This window comes from Biomphalaria glabrata, chromosome 4 (assembly GCF_947242115.1).
Source record: "Biomphalaria glabrata chromosome 4, xgBioGlab47.1, whole genome shotgun sequence".
NCBI classification, from domain to species: Eukaryota; Metazoa; Mollusca; class Gastropoda; family Planorbidae; genus Biomphalaria; species Biomphalaria glabrata.
In genome coordinates this window covers 44992872-45014513 of record NC_074714.1, presented here as the reverse complement: position 1 = coordinate 45014513, position 21642 = coordinate 44992872, and the positions used below count along the sequence as shown (strand labels likewise).

The 21642-nt window shown below is 37.2% G+C and overlaps 1 protein-coding gene across 1 annotated transcript in view; it reads left to right on the top strand.

Moving 5' to 3' along the window:
• Positions 1-21642, top strand: part of LOC106069885 (receptor-type tyrosine-protein phosphatase T-like) — a 112492-nt gene that overhangs the window by 68503 nt on the left and 22347 nt on the right. The window contains exons 10-13 of the mRNA XM_056027700.1: positions 802-954; positions 3553-3634; positions 6764-6846; positions 18606-18713. Coding sequence (XP_055883675.1) covers positions 802-954; positions 3553-3634; positions 6764-6846; positions 18606-18713 — 426 coding nt within the window. The remainder of the gene's footprint in view (positions 1-801; positions 955-3552; positions 3635-6763; positions 6847-18605; positions 18714-21642) is intronic.

Genomic DNA, 21642 nt, shown 5'->3' with positions numbered 1-21642 from the left:
AAGCCTTTCCGACTATGCTAAGCAGTGAGATGCCTCTGTAATTGTTACAATCAGAGCGGTCGCCTTTATTTTTATAAATTGTAACAATGTTGGAGTCTTTCAATTCCTGGGGGACCATTCCTTGTTCCCAGCACAAGCTTAGCAGTTCATGGAGTGGTTTGATTAGGGCATGTTTTCCAGCCTGAATTACTTCAGCAGGAATGCCATCTCCTCCGGGTGTTTTCCCATGTGCAAGCATGTCAATGGCAATGCTCAGCTCCTTTACTGAGGGCGTTTCGTTTTGTGTGTGGAACATACTTAAAAACAAAGATAACTTGAGGTGTTGAGTAGCAGGAAATGCTGGGGTTATGGGAAAGAGGGGATAGTGGTAAGGATACTATTCATACTCTCTTATATATATCTATATAGTTTAATGTGCAAGTAAATGAGGTCTGGTAGAGCGAATTTTGTTGTTCCCTCTGTGGTTATAATGAGTGACGTCTTAACCTTTGAAGAAAATAAAAACATGAATACTAATTAGAGGTTGATATTTAGAGATTACTTGTCGTTATTGCAATCATTGTAACAAAAAAAAATCATTGACGTTCCTGAAGTTCTCTTAGTCTCATCTATTCCCCTTTAATGCCTATAACACACGAATCCACACAGGAAGTAAGTTGTCTCTATTTTTTTTTTTATTGGTTTTTAACTATCGGTCTGGTACTTTGTTTCATCTCCTTTTAGTTTCCTGCCTTCATTCTAGTGGTTCATACAAATTAAGAAAAAAAACATGCCCGATTTCTTGTGTTTCTTTCAACGCAGAACGAATACAGGTTTCTGTATCACTCCGCTGTCGAAGCCTACATGAGCCACCAAACGGACAGACCAATGGAATCATTTCATCGTACGGACAGTCTTGGACAAGTGACCAATGAAGCAGCCTTAAAGACAAAGGACATTCACAGGGAGTTTTCGGTAAATATGTTTACACTGAAATACTTAAAAAGAATACTTCGTGTTTCTGACAACAACAAAGAAACAAACTCGTAGTCTGCCCCAATGGGTCCGCTGTTTGGTAAGAAGAGAATCTAAAGACAGGTTTCGATATTTTAACCATAGCGAAGATGAGGGTGAAATTAGATTACAATAGCTTTTGCTCATTTTGTTTATTAATACTCACACGGAAAGAGACATCACCTCAGCAGCAAAAAGGGAACTAGCTGAGTCCAAACTGGATTGACGGACAGATACCCCAAACAAAAAATAGTAGCGAATTTCTTTCTTTTTGTTTTTATAGAAAGGGTACACCATTTACTTATTGTCTTATATGACGTGTACATTTCTCTGTATAAACTAAGTATGTACATTCTCTGGACGGGCTTATACGCATTTAAAATGTATATTTCAAAAAGGAAATTAGAGTTAATCCACATATTGTTATGACTTACTCTTAACCATGGGGGATGGGCGGTGGCTGAGTGGTTAAGCACTTGACTTCTTAACCAAGGGTCCTGGTTTCGAATCGCGGTGACTGGGATTTTGAATTTCATGAATTTAGGGCGCCACCGAGTCAACCCAACTCTGATGGGTACCTGACTCTAGTTGGGGATAGAAAAGGCGGTTGGTCGTTGTACTGGCCACATGACACCCTTCTCATTAACCGCCGGCCAAAGAAACAGATGGCCTTAACATCTTTGGCCCTATATACTGTATGGTCTGAAAGGGTACTTTAATAATTATTTTAGCCCTTACTTCATCCAAATAAATACTTCAGCGGCTTGTAATTTTTGGGAAATCTCCTCTATTGCAGCCATCATTCTTTGTACTTTGAAAACAAAATCTATAAATTAGCTATAGCAACTGTATTATAATTACAATTGTTCAGTTCCAACCTGAGATCTCTCTATCTTTTATTTAAATGATATCATTATCTAAGTAGTCTTTGCACTTAATTATATCGCGCTACAAAGTATGGTGGAATCAGGTTTTCAATAGCGCTTTTAGTTTTTGAGATCTAAGCGTGGCAGACGGACGAACAGACGGAAACACAGCGGGGTCACTGAAAGAGCAAATAACGTGCTTATAATAGTCAGGTGTTTAGTATACAGCTGGTGTGTTCAGTTTATAGATGGTGTTTCAGGTGTTTAGATCAGTGTTTCCCAAACTGTGTTCCGCGGAACCCTAGTGAATAAGTGTTCCACGAAATAATGCAATAATTAACTAGTAAGCCACCACGTGAATTAATCTCTCTAAAAAATAAGCAAAGTGCGAAGTGTGAGTCAAGGAAAAAGTTTGGCAGACACTGGTTTAGAGTCTAGCGATAATTTTGTTTTAAACTTTAGAAATAATGAGGAAAAGAATATTATGTAATCAATATTTTACCAAAGTTCTCAAAATGAGGCTTGTTTTTAGATTTACACCGTAGATAGAAATAGCTTCCTTAAATTCCCCTTCTGCTAGACATGACCATCTAAAAATCAATGTTTTTTTCTTCTCCTATTTTCCTGAATATTATTTATTAGTATTTCTTGACAACCCTAAAAAAAAGTTTACTTTTATCAGTAGACTTATTTTATTTCCTTGAGATATTGTTACTGTTATATTTTTTTATTTCGCTCTTTCTCTATGCCCTGATCTACCATTTCTTAATAAACACAGACAAAGTGTAGCTTTACTTTACAAGATAGTCTTCTTTATATGAAGCTATGGTGGCTCGTCGTAATTGAACTAGACGTCCCGAGTTCGAGAAAGGGACGCCTCTTAGTTCTCCCAGCTTTAAATGGGGTTCTTACATGCTATAAGAAATGTCAAAACGTTTGGTCCATGTACTGAAAACCATAAAGTTACTGCAGCTTTTTGACTGTTTTCATACTTGGAAGATAATCCATAATTGGTAGCCCACATCGCGTGTCCGGTATACAGAATAAGGAAATGTTGACAAGCGAAGTATTTTAATTCAATGTAAAATATTTTGTGTTCTCTTTCCAGCAATGGAGAGTAAAAAAAAAGCTCTTACTCTTTTGGGCATCAAGTAATTTTAGTTGTTTAGTTGGCAACAGTTCAACATCCTAGACTTTGTTGTTTACTTTGTCTAGTTATTTAAATATCCCAATCTTCCTCTTTTCATTTTTTTCAATGTTTTTCTTTGCGTTCCATTACTTTACCACAACATTTCTTAGTAAACCTTTCTCTTCTTTTTCTATCTTTTTTTTCTCTCTTTACTGAACTCTATTGTACAAACTAAATAAGGTAAACTGGATCTTACAATCAATATGTAACTAAAGAGCTGATTACAGTAGTTAACTTTTACTGTGAAAATCCCCTGTGTATTTTGTGGCTACTTGAAAAATACATTAATTTAAGACGACACTACTTGTTACCTGTACTGGTTCTGATAGGATATCTATAATGTGTATCTAAGGATATCTATAGTGTGAATCTAAGGATATCTATAGTGTGAATCTAAGGATATCTATAGTGTGCATCTATTCTTCTCCTGGTATACTCTAAAACATGTCAGTCACCCTAAATTACGTTATCACTCGACTTTCCTCCCTATTCTTTTCGTTTCAGTTCATTGACATGCAAAGAACCAATCAGAGCACAGATCCACGCCTGATCACGTGTAACACCAACGGAAACGTTCTCGTTCTAGGTAATGGCTGTGTTTTTTTCTGGGTCATTGTAAACATTTTGAAGGTTTTGATGACCTAGAGATGTCTGTAGTAGTTGCAACGTACGCAGATGTAATAAAAATGGCCTGCAAACATTCCGTCAATACAAGTGTTAGCAAGAACAGGAACATCGGAATGTTATAAATAGTCCATTCAAGGCATCTATCTATCTATCTATCTATCTATCTATCTATCTATCTATCTATCTATCTATCTATCTATCTATCTATCAATCAATCAATCAATCAATCAACCTATCTATCTATCTATCTGTCTGTCTGTCTGTCTGTCTATTTAATATTATATTATATAATATTATATAATATATATAATTTCCAGCTTTGCTCGTGAAATATTTGTTTTATTGGTTACACATTAAAAAAAATATAAGGTCAAAAGACTTTGTTTTTTAAAACTATTCATAATGCAATAATTATTTGAAAGGCCAGACAAAAAACTTATTCTAAAAATATCAATTGTAACAACTTCCAAGATCGTAATACACAAAAAAAGTAAATTGCTTCCGTCATCCTATGTCAGTAGGGTGGTCAAAATCGTCTGCTAGACGGTAATTCACTACGGCATTAGGGTCACGGACTTCTGCGTAGATATATATCTCTACGTCATAAGGGTCAAGGTCGTCTGCTGAAAGGTAAATCGCTTCGTCAATAGGGTCCAGATAGTCTTTTGAAAGGTAATTCTCTCCATCATTAGCACGTCGTACCTATACCATATGTTACTAGGGTCATGGTCATCTGCGTGAAGGTAAGTCCTTACGCCATTAGGGTCTCGGTCATCTGCATCAAGGTGATTTCGTTCTGAAGAACGCAGGTTCGTTTCGGGACATGACTAACTAAGCATTCTTGGCGCAATATGTTTTAGTAGACGTTGTCAACGTTGCCATGACAACCACAACGCTTCCAGTGGTGAATGCGTTGAGTAACGCGAGTTTCATTCATTAGGAACTACTCTCTAAGTTAAGAAAGCAAAGAAAGCCAAGACCAATCAGCAAGTCGGGACGGAATGCTCCCTAGGCTGTTGACCAACTCATCAGGACTGTCAGAATGTCAATCGAATTACGCGGGATTTGCACGGACTGAAAACAAAAGGCTTCTTTTATTTTTATCTAGCAGATCGATAGACTTCAAAGTCTGATCTTCCATTTTAGGAACATTGAATTCAGAGATGTAGAAAAAAAATCTGGATGAAAGCTCGAGATGAATTTGTAATTATCTTGTAACAAAGAGAAACGTAATATTCTCTAATTACTTATTCTCTAACAACTTATCATAGAAGGGTTAAAGAGAAGCGTACGGTTAGTGGTGGCCAAGTGATAGGATTTTGAGCTGACCAGCTGAATGTCATGGGTTCGAATCTAAAATTGTAAATACCATTTTTCCCCTTTCCAGCCGTAAAACTTACATTCTGGAGAACGGACGCGTGTTTTGTGGAAGATGTATAACACAGTGGTGTCCCACAGTTCACTAAGTCAAGCAACTCCAATTCACCTGCCACAGTTCAATAAGTCAAGCAACTCTAATTCACCTGCCACAGTTCAATAAGTCAAGCAACTCTAATTCACCTGCCACAGTTCAATAAGTCAAGCAACTCTAATTCACCTGCCACAGTTCAATAAGTCAAGCAACTCTAATTCACCTGCCACAGTGCACCAAGTCAAGCAACTCTAATTCACCTGCCACAGTTCAATAAGTCAAGCAACTCTAATTCACCTGCCACAGTTCAATAAGTCAAGCAACTCTAATTCACCTGCCACAGTTCAATAAGTCAAGCAACTCTAATTCACCTGCCACAGTGCACCAAGTCAAGCAACTCTAATTCACCTGCCACAGTTCAATAAGTCAAGCAACTCTAATTCACCTGCCACAGTTCAATAAGTCAAGCAACTCTAATTCACCTGCCACAGTTCAATAAGTCAAGCAACTCTAATTCACCTGCCACAGTTCAATAAGTCAAGCAACTCTAATTCACCTGCCACAGTTCAATAAGTCAAGCAACTCTAATACACCTGCCACAGTTCAATAAGTCAAGCAACTCTAATTCACCTGCCACAGTTCACTAAGTCAAGCAACTCTAATTCACCTGCCATATAGGCTTTTGTGGGGCGGGGTTGCTGAGGGGTAAGAGCGCTATATTCCGAACTGAAGTGTCTTTAGGTCGAATCTCGGTGAAGATTGGGATTTTGAGTCCACTCAATTCTGTTGGGCACCTGAAAATAATTGTGGAAAGTAAAGGCGGTTGGTAGTTGGGCTGGCCACATGACACCTTCGCTAACCGTCAGCCATAGAAACAGATGACCTTTTACATCATCTGCCCTATAGATCGCATGGCCTGAAAGGGGCGCTTGCTGACTTCAGGACTGTTATATATATATATAGAATATAGATATAATGATTGTTACGATTGAACGAAATCTGAAACATTGACATAGGATGAAAGAGAAACAGAAAATATCTACATTTGTTATTTTTAAATGAATGCTAAGAGAATATAATTAAAAAAAATATACTATATAATCAAAAAGTCAATTACGCATCGACTCAATGAATCAATCAAATATTTTTTTCAACAACCTTATTTTTAACTCCCTTTTAGATCTTACGATGGAGACAAGGCGCATCTTTTCCTCATCCCAGGGATTCGAACTCGAGACTTATCGGTTCGGAAACTAAATGCTTTATCACTCGGCCACCACGTCCTCTCACCAAAACAAAGTCGGAAAAAAAACATTTAAAATATTAAGAGCCTCATGGACTTACAGGTCTAGCACTTATATAACTTTTGTTTAATTTCAATTACTTTGGAAAGTTTCTTCGGAACTAACCGTCCTGCAAACCACAGGTCAAAGCGACAAACAGGTTTCGATCTTGGGACCACTGTGACATCAATCCGAAGTGCTTATCATACAACCGGCGAAGCTATTCTTAGTGTAGACCTCATTGTATTTGGTATTTCAGAAAATTTTAGAAATTAATCAAATTCTTCCTTTACTGAAAAAACTAGGCCAAGGTCATCCCATTAGAAAACTAATATAATTTAAGTAGTTCTTTTCTGGGACTGACGTTTCTTGGTCTTTTCACAAACTGTTTCAGATCTCAGCATCGAGAGGCCGTTCCAGAGCTATCAGCTGCAGTTCCCGTGCGACACCGGAAGCATATACGTCACAGCTGTACCGGTAAGTTCACTTCTGCTTGTCTCATAAACCAGCAGACGATATTTCTTGGGAGCGTAACATCTCTTGAGGCTTATGAGCGCGTAGCTCATCTCTTGGTGTTTCTTTACTTAGCTAACGCGAATGTCGTGTAGAGTTTATAACTTGTGTAGCACAACAGATACTAGTAAACACTAAGGGACTCATTTGTCAGACAGTACATTTATTAATATGAAAAAAAAAACATGGGCGATCCAGCCATAAGGCTCAATGAATGGATAATCAAGAATTTCTTAATGAGTTCAACATGAAATACACATTATAATAATACTTAATGACACTTTACTCCTCAGTATGGAAATCATGGCTCTTAGGTCCTACCTCACATAGGACCAGGTAGTAACTGCCTGTCTGACCACATGGTCAGATTCAGACCCGAGACTTTCACGTGAAATTAACACGAGCGTACGTACTGAACACATTCATTTCATGTCACAGTGGTTCTCAAACAATGCTGTGACGACAGGGAGTACCCATAGGCTGTCTGAAAGAAGCAGAACATTCCTATTTGGCATTGACTCTTTTTTCTTTGTAAAGATGTCCTAATGATGACGATGCCCTAAACCTATAAGGACAAACGGACGACGTAATAAACTAAAAATAAAAAACTCACATTTATAACAAACTAAAATATAATCTATGAATTTAAAACATTCAACCACTGCGCATGTTCTAGAACATGAAGGATATAAGAACTATTTCAAGTCGTGTGACCTTGACCTAGTTATTGATACAATAATACTTTTCATAAGCGGAAGAATATGATTATTTCTTTGCTTGTTATCAAAAGTACATATAAACAAACACACACACGTACACCTAACATAACACACACGCAAACAAGAGAAACAACTGAATCAGGTTACAAATTACTTTTGTAGACTGCAAAACAAACCGTTTGGTTATTTCAATGATGATGATTCTGTCTGGCATCATGACATTTGATACAAACACTTATAAAACAAGAGGGAAACAATGAAACAGAGTTTACAACAAAAAAAAAGCAAAAAAAAAAATGAGAGAAAATTAAAAAAGAAAATATGAAAGGAGGAGGGGGTGAGGCAAGACTTCTGCAATCTCTTCAAGTCTGTTGTGAGTTATCTACAATATCTTTCAAGTCTGTTGTATCTTTCATGTCTTTTGTATCTTTCAAGTCTGTTGTATCAATCAAGTCTGTTGTATCATTCAAGTCTGTTGTATCTTTCAAGTCTTTTGTATCTTTCAAGTCTGCTGTATCATTCAAGTCTGTTGTATCATTCAAGTCTGTTGTATCTTTCAAGTTTGTTGTATCAATCAAGTCTGTTGTATCATTCAAGTCTGTTGTATCATTCAAGTCTGTTGTACCATTCAAGTCTGTTGTATCTTTCAAGTCTGTAGTATCTTTCAAGTCTTTTGTAAATTATCTGCAGTATCATTAAATTCTGTTCTGAGTTATCCACAAATTCTGGGATATGTGGCTGAGAGGCCAAAACCACTTGGCCATGTAACAAGAATGTTCGAGTTCAAATCCCGACTAAAACAGAACTGCGTTTGCTGAGCGCCTAAAGGCAGCAAAGAAATCTTCTCCAAGATACCCCCCCCCGGTTCAAACAGAGATAGGACAATAGCTCACTGATCATGCTGTAACTCATGCAAAATGGGCTAAATAAAAGCAATTTGTAAATATTCCTAAATGTCTTTTGCTACAAATCTGTCCTGAAGTATCTTCAGTTTCATCCAAGTCTCCATATATCATCCTTCAGTTCTGTTAGGCATGCAACATTTATACATACGTACACACCTCCTGAGGACATTACTTTTACATAAGATGTAGAGAATCACTAAAAGAGATAAAAACCTTTTTTTTTTTTGCTTTGCATCCGCCGTCATGAGTAGAACTGGAACATCAGGAAGAGTAGCACCAGCTACCCAATGAAATTAAAACTAGTTCTTCGTATGTAGTCTCACTACGTCTATAGAGTTTTGAAAGTTGGAGACTGGACCCTGAGGCTGGACCCTGAGGATTTCAAGCCTTTGAGAGCGAATGCTACAGAAACAAATGCTGTATCTCAGATACCAGGAAAGGAAAACAAACGAGCTCGTATAGTTACAAACATCACTCTGGCTGCCAAAAAGAAGAAACACTATAAGGAGAAGAAAGCTGAATTGTCTAGATGAAATTCTAAAACATGAATCGCTTTCAAAAGTCATTTTTTAAGGTAGAGTGAAACAGGAGAACGAAGAAAGGAACATCCAAAGCTGACTGGACAACGTGAAAGACTGGACCAGCTTCTCTCTTGATATTCTGCTAAGAACATCTGCTGACCAGGATGAGTGGAAGGGTTTAGTTACACACATTGTTACAGCTTCCATACGTCGAAATTCAAGGGACAGAAGATGTAGAGGAATACTTTTTAATTGTTAGACTGTAAGATACCTCCATTATATATTTTTGATAGTCTAAATATATACCATCATTCTTCTTAAAATCTATTAACTTTGACACCATACTATGCATCTTTTATGTTTTTTTTTCTTGTCCGAGATATTACAGTTGGTTAACTTAAACTTTAACTTTAGAAAAATATTTTAATGTTTCATTTAAAAATTTGAAATTAACATAATTTCCCATGTATAGTCAAATATACCCAAAATCTACTTGAAATAACCCAGATATAAAAGCATTAAAATATTTGTTTTTTTAATTTCCAAAATCCCATAATTTACTGGGGTAAGGTAAGAAAGAAAGAAGCACTAATTTATTTTATCTAAAAATCTCCAGATCTAGTGAAAAAAAACCAGCTAAGGCATGGCTGGTTTTGTTGATATCCACAAGACATAAAGCTTTCTTTGAATTATAGAGCTGTTCTCTTATTGCGATGATTACAATAGTTACCTTGGCCGTTGAACATCAGATTCTCTTGTAGCAGCTGGAAGAAGGCGGAGGTGGGGACTCCCTCGGTGTCACATTATCACCCGCCTCCCCCCGCCTCACGACAATGCTCACCCTTCCCCTCTTCAATATTATGCGCTACAACTTCCCTCCCCTGCACATGCTGCAAAGCGGATGTCGCCAGAAGTCAAGTCTTCTTGATTACTGGTTTATTTATTCCTTTTGAAAGGCAGATTTCGTGTTAGTTTAGTGGTTAGCGAGTTGGTTGGAGAGTTGAGATCAACAGACAGGCATTCAATACACTTTTGTTTTCGTTGGAGAATTAGCAGCAAAAACATTTTGGGATGCAGTTTTAATAGCAAGAAGTCTTTTCGATTGAAGAGGTAGAGAGACAGAGAGAAAGAGAGAGAATAGGGAGAGAAAGAAAAGGTGAGATAGAGTGACGAAAACGAGAGTGAAAAAAAAGGGAGGCATAAATAAAGAGCAAGAAAGAGAAACGTAGAGTCATTATATATGTAGTGTATGTGTGTGTGAGAGAGAGAGAGAGAGAGAGTCAGAACATCAACTTATGAAACAGGGACACAGCGAAAAAACAAATTACAGACATGGAAAGACTCAGGACTTGAAAGTGAGACATAGACTCTGAGAGACACAGTGTGTTAAACACAGAGAGAGAGAGAGAGAGAGGGAGAGACGTGCAATAATCAGTTTCACACTAGACACTCTAAATAAAAGGAAAAACTAAGCGATTCATAGAGAGATATAAGACAGAGATTGAAAAAGATACAAATAGATTCAGAATAAGAGACCATGAGAGATAAAAGCAAAAAACAAAGAAATAGAAATAGAATGAAAGAAAAATAACAAGATTACAAAGAGAGTTTATGTTATCACATAAACTCAGAGGCTGCCCCCATCAAATTCACCAATGGACGAGAAATATATTCAAGCCACATTCTTGTTTTGATCGTTTAAAGAAATTTAAACAATTTGGCGTTATTTTTCACAAACAGTGCAACACGTCGTCTTTGATAAGACTCTTCTAACTCTTCTGGAATAAGTAGAGTTGCGTTAAGTTATCACCTTAGATCAGCATGGTAATCTCCCGATACAGTGTCGTACACCTAGCGCGGTAGCTCAGGGTGTCACCCCTCCCCATCAACGTTCTAGAAATATGTTCTAATGAACACTATTGCTAGTTATTTAATTTTTTTGTTGAACCAAAACAGCTAGCTGATTACCTACTTTTATTGATTTTTACTCAAATGTAAAATCCAGTTCATCCAGTTCTGTGAAAACATGATTGTAGCAAAGAAGAAAATTAAAACATTCAGTAATAATAGACCCTGGATGACCAACATTAAAAATTAACATTCTGTCGTCATCGAGAAGTACATAGAAGTCTATTTATAAAGCGCTGGTTATGAATATCATGATGTCCGATTTTCATTTTCTCTCTAGTTTCTGAGATCTAAACGGGACGGACGGACGGACAGACAGGCCACACAAAACTAATAGCGTCTTTTCCCCTTTCGGGGGCCGCTAAAAAGAATTTGTGTATGTGCTATTGTATGAGTCAGAGAGAGTGAGAGACTGAAAGAGAGAGAGAGAGAGAGAGGGAGACAGAGAGAGACTAACAAAACCACTACTTAACAAATAATCTTGAAACACTGTATACACTTATGACTAGGCGCTGTCCAAGACATTGCTCTTGCCCTCACCTGTATATCGTCATTGAACACCTGGTATCAGAAACAGAGACATGCCTTGTGAACAACTATAGCATACAGTTTGTCCACAATCGCTGACTTCTGTTACAGGACAATACTTGAACCAAATGACATGACCGTAACATTACTTGACGATATAAATGACATGACAATGACATTACTTGATCCTAATGCCATGATCGTGACATTACTTGACTGTATAATTGACATGACAGATTAATTGAACTAAATGACATGACTGTGACATTGCTTGCCTATGTAAATGACAAGACAGTGACATTACTTGACGATGTAAATGACATGTCAGTGACATTACTTGACGATATACATGACATGACAGTGACATCACTTGAACTAAATGGCATGTCAGTGACATTACTTGACGATGTAAATGACAAGACAGTGACATTACTTGCCGATGTAAATGACAAGACAGTGACATTACTTGACGATGTAAATGACATGTCAGTGATATTACTTGACGATATACATGACATGACAGTGACATCACTTGAACTAAATGACATGTCAGTGACATTACTTGACGATGTAAATGACATGACTGTGACATTACTTGACTATGTAAATGACAAGACAGTGACATTACTTGACGATGTAAATGACATGTCAGTGACATTACTTGACGATATACATGACATGACAGTGACATCACTTGAACTAAATGGCATGTCAGTGACATTACTTGACGATGTAAATGACAAGACAGTGACATTACTTGCCGATGTAAATGACAAGACAGTGACATTACTTGACGATGTAAATGACATGTCAGTGATATTACTTGACGATATACATGACATGACAGTGACATCACTTGAACTAAATGACATGTCAGTGACATTACTTGACGATGTAAATGACATGACTGTGACATTACTTGCCTATGTAAATGACAAGACAGTGACATTACTTGACGATGTAAATGACATGTCAGTGACATTACTTGACGATATACATGACATGACAGTGACATCACTTGAACTAAATGACATGTCAGTGACATTACTTGATGATGTAAATGACAAGACAGTGACATTATTTGCGATGTAAATGACATGTCAGGGACATTACTTGAACTTAATGACAAGACTATAGGAGCCCTCTACGCCTAAGCCCATACTACTTTGTCCTATCTGATCGTCCTTGAAGATGACACTAATTCCTTCTTTATTGGTCTGTCCTCCTTGGTATTATGGCGGTCACAAATATTGATTCAGGATTCTATGGACTGAGCCCTTTTCAGACATCAATAGTTCTAAAACTGCTTCACTCAAGTATCCATGGATGTATTTAAAAAAAAAAACAACAACACTATTTTTAATTTACTTTTAGCTTCAAAAAAACAATTTAATCCTGAAGACATTAGAGCTTTCCATTGACCGTGTCTTAAACAAAAGTCTATTGAAGATTCTCATCTGAAATTAAAGAATGCCAAGGACGCCAAGTTCTATGTTGCCATGAAAATAGAAATGACAAAAGGAAGAGCTTGAAGAATGTGTTTCTGCAATGCTGAAAGTGCTTAGCTATTACAACAAACACCTGAAATAAAACGTATGAACCTTTACAATGAACATCGCATACAAAAACTAGTTGTTGATAGTTCTTCCGCCTTGGAAATCTCTAGTTCCCATTGATCTGTTTACAAGTGAAACCTTGAGGACTACAAAAACTTCAGCTTACCAATTAAATATGGTCTACAATAGATGCTTCCCGGTTCTGGTTTCCCCGGTAATTTCACCTACCCGGGTCAAGGTCATTAGCATTAACTTCTTTTTCTTTCGCCATAAAACGGACGAGCGAATACAAATAGTTGGTCCTCAATGAGTAGGTCAGAAATAAAATGTTGATCAAACTGGTCGCCCCCCCAACAACCTCGTTATGGAGATGTCATTAAACGGGTTCTAAGAGCAGTAGACGTATATGTTGACTTGATGAAAGACTTTCCACATTAAGTGGAAAGAAGTGTTAAGACAAGCTTTGGTCAGCGAGGTAGAGATATGCTGAGCTCTGAAAGAAAAACAAACAAAACAAAGAGACTGGCTCCTCAAACTGCCATGAAGGCGCGACATGTAAAGTAAGGGATGAAGAATGCTTCTCCCAGGATATGGCTGTAAAGCTACAAAACCATCCAACGAATATATTCCCGAGAAGAATTTGGGATGTCCCTTATTCTGGCTATATTAGGAAAGAAGTCATACTCCAGCGACGTACTCAATTCTGTATAATTGATCTTGTTTAACAAAGACGAATAGTCTTGCAGGCGACAACATTCAAGGGAATGCGATCAGCTGGATTGCTTTTTTTTTTGCTACTGCAATGTACGTTAACAGTAAGCCACAAAAACAGATGAACTTTACATCATCTGCCCTATAGACTACAAGGTCTGAAGGGGGAACTAGTTAGCCCAGGTTCACATATAACTTTACATTCACTTTCACCTATGCTTAGATCTGCTGGGCCGTTGGGGCACTACACAAGATCAGTCAACCTTCTTTCTCCATCCTTATCCATCATTTGTCTTTGATATAATTTCATTTGGATGTTCTTTCTGAAAATATTGAAGCCTGCCTGGGTGGACCACTTCGGGGGCCGATTTTGAGTTTGTGTTTCCACACAAACTGTCTTTGAAACCTTTTTTTTTATCGTCTCTCTGCTTGTGGCGTCCCCATGAGTGTGGCATCAGGGAAATCGCGCCCCCTTCCCCCCCTTCTCACTACGCCTCTGCCCTTGCCACGTACAGAATATAACAGATATAGCCGCAAGTCGGCTGATGGTATTATTGAGAGGAGAGCATAATACAGAAATTGCTGGTTCAATATGACACCTAAGTGCTGCATATTCTTCATCTCTGTAAATCACTATAACAAAGAAAAAAAAAATCTCAGCCTAGAATCCTCATCGAAAGCGCAGAGCGTGTACTTTAAAATTGAGTTACTTTTGTTTTTGTATCATATTTCTTCACAGACTTACAATTCGAATATAAATCCTATTAGGTTACACTAATAGTAGAAAGTCCAAAAATGAGATTTCATTTAAAAAATACAATAAGGATTTTAAAATTAAAAAATATCACGAAGAAAGGGGAAGTAAAAATGTTGTTTCTAATTTCTGATTTCATTTAGATTCTTTACTGAAGAAAAAACAAAACAATATACAAAGATTTATGATTTTTAGGAAGTCATAGAAATTGAGATTCTGTAAGGATTCAACAAGATCCAATATTGGATCTTCATTTAAAATCATATGTTTCCTTTTACAAACATGTAACTACATTGCAGATTAAGATGGGATGTCAGGTCGTGTGGTAAGCGATCATCCCAGGTTCGAACCCCATCCTCCCTCATTCCCCGAAGGATGTAAAAAAAAAAGTTTCCCTTGCAGATCTTGCGATCTATGGGGGCAGATGATGTTAAGGTCATCTGTTTCTATGGCCAACGGTTAACGAGCAGGGTGTCATGTGGCCAGCACAACGAACAACCGCCTTTACTTTCCCCAACTTAAGTCAGGTACCCATTACACTTGGATGGACTCAGGAGCGCCCTAAAAAATCCCAAAAATCAAAATCCCAGTCTTCACAGAGATTTGAAGCCAGGACCAAAGGTTCGGAAGCCAAGCTCTTAACCGCTCAGCCACCCCGTCCCAGACTAGGATGTAATACTATTTTTTTTGAAGGAACATTTGAAAGATGTATATGAAACAAAACAAAACCTTAACCACAGCTTTGTTTGCTCTAAAGTCAACTCGACAGTCCTGGGGTTCAATCACATTAATAATTATTTCCCCTTGTAATTTGGCGCTACGATCCTAGGAATACTTTTTTGACGGTACTATTGCAGTCTTATTTTGTGTGTGTATAAGCTAACTCCTATATTTTACAGTTATCCACAACGTCCATTTTTATTTGTCGGCCTTTAACTTTGACCCATATAAAAGATGAATTAAAAATGAAACTCTCCCTCCGCCTTCGTCTAGTTCAGTGTTTCCCAAACTTTTGACCTATGCGTACCCCTTTCTATATTTTTTTTAACGCTGAGTACACCTCGCCCCCCCCCCCCCTCAATATTTTTTTTACGTAGTGATCTAAATCAGTGATGCCCAAAGTACGGCCCGCGGGCCAGAACCGGCCCGCGACGTTGTTCCATCCGGCCCGCCGAAACGTCGACACAAAAAGTAGAAAATCCTCCCCCCTTCAAAAAAATTGAAAATGTCTCTTTACCTTCGTTAGGGCTCACGCATTTTTCTCTGATGGATTGGTACCATGACGTTTAACGAGTGTGCATTTATGAGTTTATGAAATGGAACTCTGAAGGTAGAGTCTACCAGAAAAGTGAATGGATCTTTTTGTGGAACATAAGTCAACTTAATTGTTTTGTAAAGAAAGTCTGACTGTTTCAGAAACAACAACATATAGAGCGGCATTATAAAACAAATATGAAGGCCTTCTTGGTTTGAGCTGCGTATAAAAGATTGATTAAACTACGTCTTAAGATTGCAGGGTCGATGAGAATATTTACCAAAAAGAGACAAGAAAATAAATTGGTGATAAAGTTAACTAAAATGTTGCTCACGTTTTAAGTAGAGAAATGAAGCCATTTTTAGATGCATACAAAATAATATACTTTAAATATCCCATTAAATTAATGTAAGTACTAGATCCAATAGTTTTAAATCGTTTCAGGTGAATTTTGATTTCATTTTTGTTTTTTTTACCTTTTTGTTGATGTGGCCCGCGATACGCGTGTCGAAAGTTAAAATGGCCCGCAGGTTAAATTAGGTTGGGCATCTCTGATCTAAATATATGTATTGTTACGTATTTCTGAATCTTCTGGCTAAATGTACTAGTAAGCACACAAATAAAAACACTGCAAAGAACTTGACGACTAAACTTTCAGTTTCATATAGCTTTAATGACTATTAACTCTAACAATTTATTACTTTAACATGTAGTGTAGAAGACTGTACAATATCTGTCAGTTTACAGTTAGCTATACTTCGTTGCAATTCATCTCTTCACTTCGTTGCTATTCATCTCTTCTCAACTTGCATCGAGCCGTATTCCACAGAACAGACCAACGACACACTTCCCAGTGTCGCTCCAGGTCTCCCAAAGCTGAACCAAGTCGTACTCAAGTCTACCACATCAGAGCCGCACACGTCTTACATCGACTGTATCGACTGTAACGGCTCAAGTCCACTGTAATTCACTGTATAGACTTTAACGACAGTAGTCCACTCCAGTTAACTCTACCCTAGTTAACTTACATCGAGTCGTACACATCTCTCTTCTACTGTCTCGCACAGCAGACAACAGTACCGACGACTCAATCACGACTCCATACGACTGACTTTAACATTAACTCTCTGGCTTATATAGAGTCCCTAATCGCTTGTCCAAAGTTGCACAAACACGGCTAGTATCCCCTGGAATAACACGTGAGGAAACGTCACATCCTGTCTTTGTTTATACATGTAGATTCCAGAAAACATCGGCTGCAGTGTCATCTTGCCGGGGTCACAAGTTGTGACCTCTATCTGTCACTGGACATTGCTAGTACCTTCTGGAATAACACGTAAGGACACGTCACATCCTGTCTTTGTTGAAACATATACACTCCAGGGAACAACCGCTGCTGTGTTATCTCGCCGGGGTCATACGTTGACCTCTACCTATCACTGTCATTTGTAACAGTATGTATTTAAATTTATTTTGGTAGGCACACATACACAAAATAGTAATGAACGAAAAGCATAAAAAAAATCTGCAAACTCTTCTCGTACCACTAGGTGTACGCGTACCCCACTTTGGGAAAAAACTGGTTTTGCTCGACCTATTTCAAATTAAAAGAGTGCTTAAAACTTCTGTAATGTTCCTGTGTTCTCAAATGATTGAAATGTGGCTGTAATGTTCCTGTGTTCTCAAATGATTAACATGTCACTGTAATGTTCCCGTGTTCTCAAATGATTGACATGCCGCTGTAATGTTCCTGTGTTCTGAAATGATTGACATGTCGCTGTAATGTTCCTGTGTTCTCAAATGATTGACATGCCGCTGTAATGTTCCTGTGTTCTCAAATGATTGAAATGTGGCTGTAATGTTCCTGTGTTCTCAAATGATTGACATGTTGCTTAATGTTCCTGTGTTCTGAAATGATTGACATGTCGCTGTAATGTTCCTATGTTCTCAAATGATTTAAATGTGGCTGTAATGTTCCTATGTTCTCAAATGATTTAAATGTGGCTGTAATGTACCTATGTTCTCAAATGATTTAAATGTGGCTGTAATGTTTCTGTGTTCTCAAATGATTAACATGTCGCTGTAATGTTCCTGTGTTCTCAAATGATTGAAATGTGGCTGTAATGTTCCTGTGTTCTCAAATGATTGACATGCCGCTGTAATGTTCCCGTGTTCGCAAATGATTGACATGTCGCTGTAATGTTCCTGTGTTCTCAAATGATTAACATGCCGCTGTAATGTTCCTGTGATCTTAAATGATTAACATGCCGCTGTAATGTTCCTGTGATCTCAAATGATTAACATGTCGCTGTAATGTTCCTGTGATCTCAAATGATTAACATGTCGCTGTAATGTTCCTGTGTTCTCAAATGATTAACATGTCGCTGTAATGTTCCTGTGATCTCAAATGATTGACATGTCGCTGTAATGTTCCCGTGTTCTCAAATGATTAACATGCCGCTGTAATGTTCCTGTGATCTCAAATGATTGACATGTCGCTGTAATGTTCCCGTGTTCGCAAATGATTAACATGCCGCTGTAATGTTCCTGTGATCTTAAATGATTAACATGCCGCTGTAATGTTCCCGTGTTCGCAAATGATTAACATGCCGCTGTAATGTTCCTGTGATCTTAAATGATTAACATGCCGCTGTAATGTTCCTGTGATCTTAAATGATTAACATGCCGCTGTAATGTTCCTGTGATCTTAAATGATTAACATGCCGCTGTAATGTTCCTGTGATCTCAAATGATTGAATTGTGGCTGTAATGTTCCTCATTTTGATGCCTTTGTGTTTCTTTTCTTTCTATATGATGTAGTGGGAGTTATGTGTTTGATTCAATGCTCTGGCTGTTTTATTTCCAGATGTGCCACCAAACAATCAAAAAACAAATGGACGAGTACCCAATCAGGTTGCGACATTCTGTGTCTCTTCAAGAACATGAAGTATTTCTGGGCATAGGCGGAGTCTTGGTGAGTAGTAGAGGTCATTTTAGACTCTTCCAAAAAAAGGTTTGAATCGTGAATTTTTTATTTTTTTTTTGTTAATTGGTTTTTATTTAGATACACATTTGATTCCCAATGCGAAGATTTCATTTAGATCAACAAACTAAACGAAATAGGAAGTCAACAGAGCTTATATTAAAGAAATAGATGAATATATAGTTCTACTTCTGATAATACCTTGGTCAATTTCGTACTATTGCTAGATCTATTATTTTCTATATCAGATCTATTATTGGCCTAATATAACATGTAATAAAACAACTGTTGAATTTTAAAAGATGTTTGAGTTTCTTCTGAGGTACACATTTTTTTAGAATATTATAAAACAAGACACATTGTCCTATTCACTTTTACATTATGTATGTGACCATTATATATGATTACAAAGCTTATATCAACTCACTTTGTCTGGCTGGTAATAATTTTGAACATGTTTCTTCTTTCATTTTCCATCCTCGGATCAAGTTAAATCTTTTCAAATTTCATTGGACCTGAATAGACATGAATCAATACAAATATCCAATTAGTGAATTAATTGTTGGTGATTAAATATTATGTTTGATATTGAAATAAGGGAAATAAATGCTACTTACGTTTTTACACGTTTTTTTCTTCTTATTTCCTTTGCTCGGATCAAGTTGAAATTTTGAATAATTATTCATAGTCGATGACCAATTAGTTAATCATTTAGTACTAATTCATTACTTTTGTTTTGTACAGCAGAAAGGGAGCTAAACCCTGTAATTTTCAGATAAATGGCAGCAACTAGCGGTTCTTTCCCTAAAATAAACTTTTGTTTTTAAAAAGTATTCTTTTTGCTATTGCTCGTTCATTTTTGTTTCATATTTCGCTTACAATATTATCTGGCTTTCAAAAGAGTAGAGTTACTGGCCTTTCCAGACCACCCCTGTGTCATACCTGGCCGATTCTGACCTGAGATTGACCAGTGCTGTAAAGCAGCTTATCTCGAGCTACTGTTTTTATCTCACAATTCTAGTGACGTTATTAAGTCCGTTGATGTCTATTGTTTTGTTGTTGTTTTTTTGTTGTTTTTTGTTGTAAGTACTCCGCGTACTACATAACGGACTAACGCCAAATGGTTCCACTGGTGGGCGAAAGTTCTAACCGCTAAAGATGGCGGAACTATCATTTGCTCGATTTCACCTATTGAAGAGAAACATCCTGAAATAATAAAATGTCTTTCCAAAGTTAGAATAACTTTCCCACTCAATGAAAAGATGCTATGAAAGACAACCAACAGTATTGGCCACAATAGGTTACCTCCCCTGTACAAACATCTAGAGGTCTAGTTTTCTACCACATTGATCCATTTGATTTGCCGTTCTGCAACTCTTTCTTTCTACATCCTTCAATCCAAATATCTCTTTTTTCTTCTGCATGAAGTTTTTTCTTGTAGAAAATGTCAATGTCGCTTTTAAAATCTGCAGTTAATCAGACCTCACTATTTGAGAATTAAAATTTCATTAGCGGGAAAGCCCACGGCAGAAGATATTTGTGTGTGTGTGTGCAGTCCATCGATTTCTTTCTTGTGTGGAACCTGACGATAAGAGCGGTCTCGTTTACTTAGTCTTGTTTATTTGCTGTGTTTATTTTCTGATTTCATTGGTAAATAAGAATTAACAACCCTCCCCCCCCCCAACATTCTAGCCATTTCTTAGAGGTTCTCACATTTGTATTTTATAAGGGCTTTGAATACTGCAAATAAAGAAATGATGGTCATTTTATTTTATTATTTTGTCATTAACGTCTTAGGCAGCAGGCTGAATGTAAGTCCTAATTGAAATGACTAAATCAGAGTTTTAAGAAGTAATAAACAAACAAAGAAAAGACTACTCTTGAAGACGTCCTACAGCACGAGAAATCTCGACGCGCCTTCCCAGAGTCCCTCAATTAAAAGAATTGATCATTGTGTTAGTCCTTAAAACATCTCAGCGAAGACTTAAATGTATCCTGGAATTTTGGCGATGTCCTTAAAATCAATTTCTTTCTCTCTCTCTCTCTCTCTCTCTCTCTCTCTCTCTCTCTCTCACACACACACACACACACACACACAAACACAAAATGAATGAGATAGTTCATTTTGACAAGCGATGAAGGAAATTTTGTCTATCTGTTATCGTTGTCTGCCATTGTTCAGTTCAAGTTCTCGTGTCGCCAGTCCTCGCCACTCAATTTGATTCTCATTTGGTCTTAAATGTGGGTCCTGCGGCCTTTGTAAGAAATCTCCATCTGTCTTATCCGGAAACTAAGAGTAATATAAGCTTTGGATTTTTTTAAATGTATAATTTTTGTTTATTCTTAAATTGTTATTTGTATCTAGTATGTGTAATTGTAAAAATACAAATGTAGGATGTCTGAATTGTATGTCTATCTTACAATGAATACAGCTATTTGTACTAGCTGTCTCAGGAATATAATTCCCAAGAAAAGACAACTGTTATTAATGTCATATAAAAAAAACTTTTTGGGTCAGGATGTTTTAATTTTAGCATCACAAAAGAAATACAAGACACCGATAGCAAAGACAAACAGACATGAAAACTCTTTTGTTCCCATGTATTTATTTAGAGATTCTTCGGTAAACAGCAAACATTTCCGTTTTTTTTGTCTGTGTCCATTTCTTCCTATTTATGCTTTATGAACAATGCCTAAGTTTAAACAGAGAAACTAGCGACTGCTTCAACGTCGCGTTTGTATGGGGTTCTTTACCCATTCCACAACGATTTTTCTGCTGGTAAATGTGTAGCTTCATTAAATCGCGTGTATCATTATATAGCCATGCATACATGTCCTGGATGTTTGTGTGTGTGTGTGTATGGGATGACGAATGTGTACGTCTAGAGTAAATAATTAGAATTCTAAGCCTCACTAATTA